At 41.0% G+C, this 7,955-nt stretch overlaps 1 protein-coding gene across 1 annotated transcript; it reads left to right on the forward strand.

Moving 5' to 3' along the window:
* On the forward strand, positions 1–7,311 carry ADGRF4 (adhesion G protein-coupled receptor F4). The gene is made up of 8 exons (XM_057427718.1): positions 1–257; positions 1,150–1,183; positions 1,319–1,479; positions 2,142–2,432; positions 2,793–4,157; positions 4,890–4,931; positions 5,019–5,078; positions 6,890–7,311. The coding sequence occupies exons 1-8, from the start codon at positions 180–182 to the stop codon at positions 6,893–6,895; spliced, it is 2,037 nt and encodes a 678-aa protein (XP_057283701.1). The 5' UTR covers positions 1–179; the 3' UTR covers positions 6,896–7,311.
* Positions 7,312–7,955: the final 644 nt, after the last annotated feature.

Raw genomic sequence — 7,955 nt, forward strand, 5'->3', positions numbered from 1 at the left:
ATTAATAAATGATAAATGTCTGAAAATTGCCTTGCAAGCCGAGTAAGGGCAGTCTTTGTGATTGATGGGTTTTGGTGCTTTCTCACTAGCAAGCAGACTGTGCTCAAAAGTGAAAACAGAGATATCTAAGCTTCTTTAACATATCTTTCTTCCAGGGACAAAGCAGTAAATGTGAGGTGATGGATGTGTGGGTAGCCCACTGCCTGCTCCTCTGGGCTGTGCACTTCTTCCCAGCTGCATCACGCACTGCTCTCAGGGTAAGCTTCATTAGACCTGGTTGGTCAGAGCCCCATCCAGCCTGGTCTTGAATGCTGCCAGGGATGGGGCAGCCACAGCTTCTCTGGGCGACCTGAGCCAGTGCCTCACCACTCTCACAGGGAAGATTTCCTTCCCTATATCTAATCTAAATTTCCCCTCTTTCAGTTTAAAGCCATTCCCCCTTGTCCTGCTACTACAGGAGAAAATATTTTGAGGTAGTCAACATGTTCAATATGCCACGCAACTTCCGGCACAACTCTTGTAATGTTAGAAATCTGCTATTCAGTCTGCTCTACCCAGCAATAACAGTGTGATTCCCAAGCACTGCATAGCCAAGCTTTGTTTCTAGACTATCAAGGTTTGGCTGATTGTAAACAATAGACCATTTGAGCAAGCAGTGATGGAACCTGTTCTGTATTGTACCTGGCTGTATGACACACAGTCCCAGTAAGTGGTCCTGCCTGTATGTGTATTTGTAGAACTGTATCCGTATGTTATGGGAAAAGTCATATAGATTGCATATTCTCACCAACAAGTCACATTCTTATTAACATAAGAAATAACTGGAGAACTTAAGCCTAATGCAGGCTTTCTGATGGAGGAATAACTGCTGGAGGCATGTGTGATCCTGTCCACTAGCCAAGTATGTCACTTCACAGCAGAAGAGTGCAACTGAAAGCTTAACATATAGAGACAAACTGTTAGTAGAGAGTTGTCAGTTGGTCTGTATGAGCAAAGGGCCATGAGCTCTGTGTTCTGGACCTTGAAAAGACTTCTGAATCCCAAAAGGACTATTTTGCCCTTGGAAACACCTTTCTGACTTGTGCCAATGAGTCATCTTTTACATATTTATTTTAACATTCAATCTTCATTCTACTTCTTATCTTTCAGGTTCTCAGTAAATCAGAGACTGATAATCAGCAAGGTACAGTGAATAGCTATGTGTCTTTGTTAGCTCTTTGTAAGATATTATCAGTTATCAATACATTATGCCAGTGATACCTCATAGACCATGATATGCTGTCTTACACCTTATAACGACATCTGATTTGTTTTTCAGAAGACTGTATAAATCTTATTCCCTGCAAAGATAATGGAGCTATTTGTATTCAGGCTTGTTCTCCCTCCTTCCATGGGGAGACAAGCTTTGTCTGTGAAGACAGAAAGTGGCAAATGTTCACAGATGCCTGTGCAAACCTGGATGTTCAGTCCCTTTTTCAGGTTAGGTAACTGTTATGCATCTACTTTGGCCTATGCTCATAATTTCTTGCAAAGATAGCCCCTCCCTCTATACACTGTCAGCCCTAAGCAAAGGGAAGAAGGGGGGGATCCTAAAACACAGATTACTTTGATAAGAAGCTTTAACTTCATCTTAAATTGAGAAATAGGAAATAAATTTGGGCAACTCTTGTGTGAAAACATAATTCACAAGTGAAGTTGCCTTGTTCACTTGGTTAATGCTCCTCATGGGGATCTAAACCAAGAGAATGATACGCTAGGATGAACCTGAGAAGACAGCAATGCCAACACCTGTAATAATCAGACAATTCATGGTAAATTCTCCTCAACAACAAAATAAAGAACTTTATTCAAGTCACTTCAAGACTGAGTCACTGCATTTAGTTCTTGCACCTTCCTTCATGTGTGTTGTACAAGACATTCTTCTCATGTGAGCTTTGTCTCTGGGTGAGTTTCAGGCCACCTGGCACAGTCATTGCATGCCCCCGCACTGTACCTCTTGCCTGGCTGTTGAAATGAGCAAAATAAATGTACAAATGTTTAGGTGCTAGTAAGAGCGCACCTAATGTTTAGCTACAAAATAAATGTAGCTTCATTTTCACTCTGTTCATTAATTTTCTTCAAATTTATTTTCCTCCCTCCAGAGGATTTCTGTGCGTGATCTCCTTCCAAGCTCTGGAGGACATGTTAGTGTGGCTGGAGGACAACTTCCTTTTGTAGGGAAAGGAAAGCCAGTGCATGGGAAGCCTGGAGATGCAGGAAAATATTTTGGTTCTGATGACCTTGGCAATAGTAACTGCCAAGCTGATTTTTCATGCATCATCCCAGATATCCTGTCTTCACCAGCCATTCCAGGAAATATTGCTGATATAGTGGAATTGCTAAAGAAGATTTCCCTGCTCTTATCAGTGCATGTTGATAGAGGAAAAATGCAGGTATTTACTTTTATGGTCTTTCAGGAGGTGTTTCTGAGCTTGCCAGGGCATCCATGCAGTGTTTTGTCTTTACAGTCAGCATTCAATTAAGTGGTGGCTGCAAGTCACATGAAGATCACCTGCTTTATACTTGCTTCTCCAATCATCTTTTGAACTATGATATAAACAGGACAATTTTGCTAGTGTTTAAGCCAATGAGATATTTCAGTTTGACTAGGATGGACCATTGTCAAAGAAAATTATTCCCTTTATAAGAATAACTTTGATTTAAAGGAGCCTTTCTGGAGACTCTGTCAGTAGAATAGTAAGTTGTTTATTTTAATACAAAAAAAAAACTAATTTTTTTCTTGTTTGTTTCAGAGCTACAGCAGGATAGCAAACCATATTCTGAACAGCTCTGTCATTTCCAACTGGGCTTTTGTAAAAGACAGAAATGCCAGTTCAATATTACTGGACTCGGTGAATTTATTTGCTGGGAAACTTCTTCTAAGGAATGGGTCAGAAAGCATACAGGAACACTTCATCTCTACAAAAGGCTACAGTGTACATAAAAATACTTCAGGAAAGAGCTTTGATTTTTCTATGGAGTTTAATACCACAGCCAATATCACTGGGCACGTGGTCATTCCAAAAGAAGAGCTTTTGAAGTTACCCAAGACTTCCAAAGCCATCAGCATTGCATTTCCAACACTTGGAGCCATTATAGAAACCAACCGATTGGACCCTGTTTCTGTGAATGGAATGGTGTTATCGGTGTCTCTGCCAGAAGAACTCCGTCACGTTTTGCTCATCTTTGAAAAGGTGAATAAACTTGAGAATGTCAAGGCTCAGTGTGTAGGGTGGCACTCTACTGAAAGGAGATGGGATAACAGGGCATGCAAAATGAAGTCTGACAACATCAGCAGTGTTGTTTGCATCTGCAAGCATCACCATCGGACATTCAAATCCTTCTCCATTTTGATGTCCCCCACCGTGCTGCGAAATGCAGTGCTGGATTACATTACACGTGTAGGGTTAGGCCTTTCTATTTTCAGCTTGGTTCTCTGCCTTATCATCGAGACTGTTGTCTGGCATCATGTAACAAAAACTGAAATAACTTACATGCGCCATTTTTGTTTGATCAACATTGCTACATCGCTTCTCATTGCTGATGTTTTGTTCATCTTGGCTGCCATTGTGCACAGTACAGCTCTAAACTACAAGCTGTGTGTAGCAGCCACTTTTTTCCTTCACTTTTTTTATCTTGCCTTGTTTTTTTGGATGTTTACCCTCAGCCTCTTGATTCTCTATGGATTATTACTCATTTTTTTTAAGATAACAAGATCTGCATTCATAGCTACAGCATTCTTTATTGGATATGGATGTCCCTTGGTCATATCTATCCTCACTGTTGCTATTACTGAACCAAAAAATGGGTATTTAAGGAGTGGAGCCTGCTGGCTCAATTGGTATGAGACAAAAGCCCTTTTGGCCTTTGTTGTACCTGCTCTGAGTATCATTGTTGTGAATGTGGTGGTGGTGGTAGTGGTTGTGGTGAAGACTGGGCGATCCTCTGTTGGAGAAGGCTGCAAGTCACAGGATTTGAGCAGCATGATCCGAATTAGCAAAAATGTTGCCCTTCTGACACCTCTTCTGGGTCTTACCTGGGGGTTTGGATTAGCAACGATTGTCGACAGTCGCTCCCTGGCATTCCACGTTACGTTTGCACTACTGAATGCCTTCCAGGTAAACTCTGTGAGACTGGGAATAGTGTTGGGATTTAGTTACTGTCTGGGCTTAAACCATAAGTGTGTGTCTAGACTGTGAGCTTGGGAAAAGGTAGCAGATCAAAATGGGGCTGGCAGCATGCATTGTGCATGTAAAACGAGATCTGAGCTTTCCTTTTGACTCAACTGTTTTACGTCGTGCGTGCACTAGGCATGCTGCATTGACAGTAAATTCAGATGGGTAATGGAACAAACTAGTTGGTGTGAAATGTGATGAGGAATTAAGACTATGAATTCGTGTTAAGCATAAAATACACTGGTTAATATCCAGTAACTGCAAAGATGTCTCATCCTTCTCAATTAACAAGTATGCAGAAAATTCTCGGTGGCATTGAAGATGGTTTTGGTTAACTCATCAGTATAAACATCCACTGTTACCTAATGTGCTGTTGTATACCCAGTCTGCCTTAGCTCTTCTTAGCTAACACTGCTACTGAGTGGGTTGAGAAAGTCCTGGTATGTAACCCATCAGTCCAGTTCCTAATGAGAATTAGCATGGGTTAGATATCCATTCCTGACATTCCCAGAGAGCCCGTGTGACCTGGGTGAATAAACTCATTTTGCACATTGTTGTTATCTAAGTCAGTGGTCAGATCAATATCTATATAAAATATAAAGTAGGATCTGGAAGCATTTAAGGAACATTATGCGGTCATGCTGGTTTTGTTAACTGGTTTTGCGATTTTTTTAGGGATTCTTCATCCTGTTGTTTGGGACACTTCTGGATAGAAAGGTACTTGGGTCACTTCAGCCCTTATTCTGGATTATTTTCTACACTCTGACAAACTGTTGCCTTTAATGTGTGTTTTAAAATCTACAGACGAGAGAAGCCTTGAGGATGAGCTGCCTTTCATCAAGGCGGAAGTGTAGTCTAGCAAAGGTAAAGACCTTTTTTGTTATCGTAATTTACCAAGTTGCCTTCTGATTTGTACACAGAAAGAAAGGAACCAGCCACTAGATCTTACCTACTTTCACATTTTTCTAACGCAAGTGCTTGATGAACGAAATAGAGGTATCTAGCTGAATATGAGCTTAGGATGGAAAGCACTCAGAACCGAGCCAGTGTGTTTAGTGCTAGTCAGTGTCATGGACAGAGCCATGCGTGACACAATTTAGTGTGAGGTGTCCCTGCCCATGGCAGGGGGGTTGGAACTTGATGATCTTAAGGTCCTTTCCACCTAACTATTCTATGATTCTATGTACTCATAAGAGCTTGAGGTTTTTATAAATATCAGCGCAATGCATTGAAAGCAAATGTTTAAACCTTAAAATAAACTGTGTTTCAGCAGCCCCCTAGGAAAATACAGGCAGAATTGATGCCTTGATATCACTGAATGTGTTCTACCTCTGCTGGAAAACTTTTATCTGCTGTTAGATTTCTTTTGGTACCAGTTGGTACTGGCTTTGACAGTTTCATGCCATGTTTATACAAGGGAATCCCCTTTTGCTATAAAGAATCGCCTGCAGTGATCCTGCTGTCTGCCAAAAAAAACCCTCAGTTCAGTCTGGACTTTGGAAAAATTATTTCCTTGCTTTTCTTCAGACTGTTAGTTCTGATTTTAGTACTGAAAGCTGCAGAGTGTCTTTCAGTTTCAGTGTATACCCTGTTTGTGGGTTATAAGGGTAAAAATGGGGGGGGTAAGGAGACTGTACCTCCCTTCTGCTGTCAGAATTGCCTAGTGTGCTTTGGGTCATCTGGCTCAAGAGAAGCTGCCTGTTTGTGCAACTTCTGACTCCTCTCCTCTGCATCTTTCCTCTAGAATTTAGTTTTGAGTTTCATCCAGCACTGCTGCTGCAAGCTAAGTTTAAATGCAGCACAGAAGGTCCTCTCTTTAAAAAAACAACCAACCAAAAAAACCCAAGTAACAAAACAACCCCCAAAATCCAGTAACAAACAGAAAAAACAGCCCCCAAACTTCTGCTAAAATAAACTGCTTTGTACCTAACAGAGGAAAAAGAGAAAGGAAGTGTTTGCAACTGCTCCATATTTAATAAACTGAGATTACAAGCCCTGCTTTTACAGATCCAGGATCCAAATAGCAGTGAAGATGTTTCACATCTTACTAGGCTTTAGGTGAGGATTGACAATTTGAAAGTTAAGGTTCTCTCAAGTCACCACCAATCTAATATTCAGGAAACATCACTAATCCCATGACTCAGCAACATTTGCTTAGAGTATGTACTGATCTCACTGGGAAAAACTTGATGTGGAAACCATAGCTGCATGTGCCTAAGAACTTGAATCAATGTTGTCACTCACCTGGGTGGAAGAGGCCACATGTAGGTGTTTACCATTGCATAACAGAGAGGAGGAAAATGTTAGTCATCCAGTTTTGCAAACTTGGATGTTAATAAGGAATTTGACTCATGACAGCTGGGAAAGTTTGTCACACCTGAAATGACTGTTAAAATACAAAATGAAAATATCTGGTTTTGGAGAGCTTCATAATGGGACTGTGTATCTGGGGGCTTAATGGTGATTATGTAAAACATATAGAAGGGTTATGCAGACTCTTGCTTCAGGTTTCCTAGTTTCTCCAGACACATAAAAGCCTTTCTTCTGGATCAGATTTTAAGATTACCTTCTAGTGGCATTTCTTGCAAGACCTTGAGGCACCTCCTGTTTGAAATGGAGCCTCCATGGTCATGGATGATATCTCTAATACGACCTGCTGATTTCTTTTCCCCTAGTCCTAGCAGTGGACAGTTGTCTTCAGTGCGTTTGACCAGTGGGAGAAAAAAGGAGCATTTCTGACACAAAGGTCCTGGTTTGAGATGAGCCGAAGTGGCTGACCGGCTTGGAGCATGGACAGCACTGTCTTGGAGCACAACCACGGGAAACATCGTGAAAACCAGAAGAGAAAAGGCCCTGACCCTGCTGTCAGGAGCAGGAAACCATCAGTGTTGCTGCAACCCTTGGAGGAAAATGCTGATACATAAAGGATGTTTCTTACCTTCATGAAAACTGCTATGAGGAGAGTTTGTCCTCATTTGCAATTTCAGTTCTTCATTTCTATTTTTCCCATGTCAGTGCAGCAAGGAGCTGTACAGCATATGGAGCTGTTCTAAAATGATTTAATTTTTCATATGATGTACCAATATTAAGTGTTATCTAGCTGCTTTTGGATGTCTTTGATAAAAAGTGTTTTCATAACTTCCATTTGTCCCCAGAGACTGATGGACAGCATAATTCTATTTCTGCATTACAGATGTTCTCTCCACCTCAGTATTTGTTCTCTCCATCTCAGTACTTGTCTGTCAGAGAAATTGTAAAAAGCCCCTTTTTTGATAGGACAGATTTTTCATTCCCTTTCCAGTCCTGCAACACAATGACAGAGATAGAGCACTCTGCAAATGATTAGCTTCCCTCTTCAGATGTGGGGAAGCAAGCTTTGAGTATGCTTCAGAGTTGAATCAAGAGGTTGAAGATCTGCCTTGTACTATGCAGTGTGCTAACAAAGGAAATGGTTCATCCACGTGAGGCAGTATATCTAGTTCTATTAGAGAATCAGTCCATGATCTGAGAAACCCTTCGTTAATGAAAGCTGTGATAGAAATGCTATTGCTTCTTGTCAGGACAATTCAGTGCTTACAATGGAAATAAAGTTGAAGCTTTGTCACTGTTTCTAGTAAGTAAGTGGTCCTTATCCTCGTCTAACAAACAAAGTAGATAAATGCCCTTTAATGTTAGCTGGTATTACTCAAGTCAGAAATCATTTACCCCTCTGTGGCTTCACATAAGCTTGAAATATAGAAG

The sequence above is a fragment of the Pezoporus wallicus genome, unplaced genomic scaffold, assembly GCF_028554395.1.
Source record: "Pezoporus wallicus isolate ANWC-B61680 ecotype Strahan unplaced genomic scaffold, APGP_CSIRO_Pwel_v1 contig_6464, whole genome shotgun sequence".
Classification (NCBI taxonomy): Eukaryota; Metazoa; Chordata; class Aves; order Psittaciformes; family Psittacidae; genus Pezoporus; species Pezoporus wallicus.

What these genes read in the sequence shown, in the direction of transcription:
- ADGRF4 (XM_057427718.1), top strand. Translation starts at nt 180, where the DNA reads ATGGATGTGTGGGTAGCCCACTGCCTGCTCCTCTGGGCTGTGCACTTC. An exon ending in AGAGACTGATAATCAGCAAG is followed by an intron (nt 1,184 to 1,318) that starts GTACAGTGAATA and finishes TTTGTTTTTCAG; the next exon opens with AAGACTGTATAAATCTTATT. An exon ending in TTGATAGAGGAAAAATGCAG is followed by an intron (nt 2,433 to 2,792) that starts GTATTTACTTTT and finishes TGTTTGTTTCAG; the next exon opens with AGCTACAGCAGGATAGCAAA.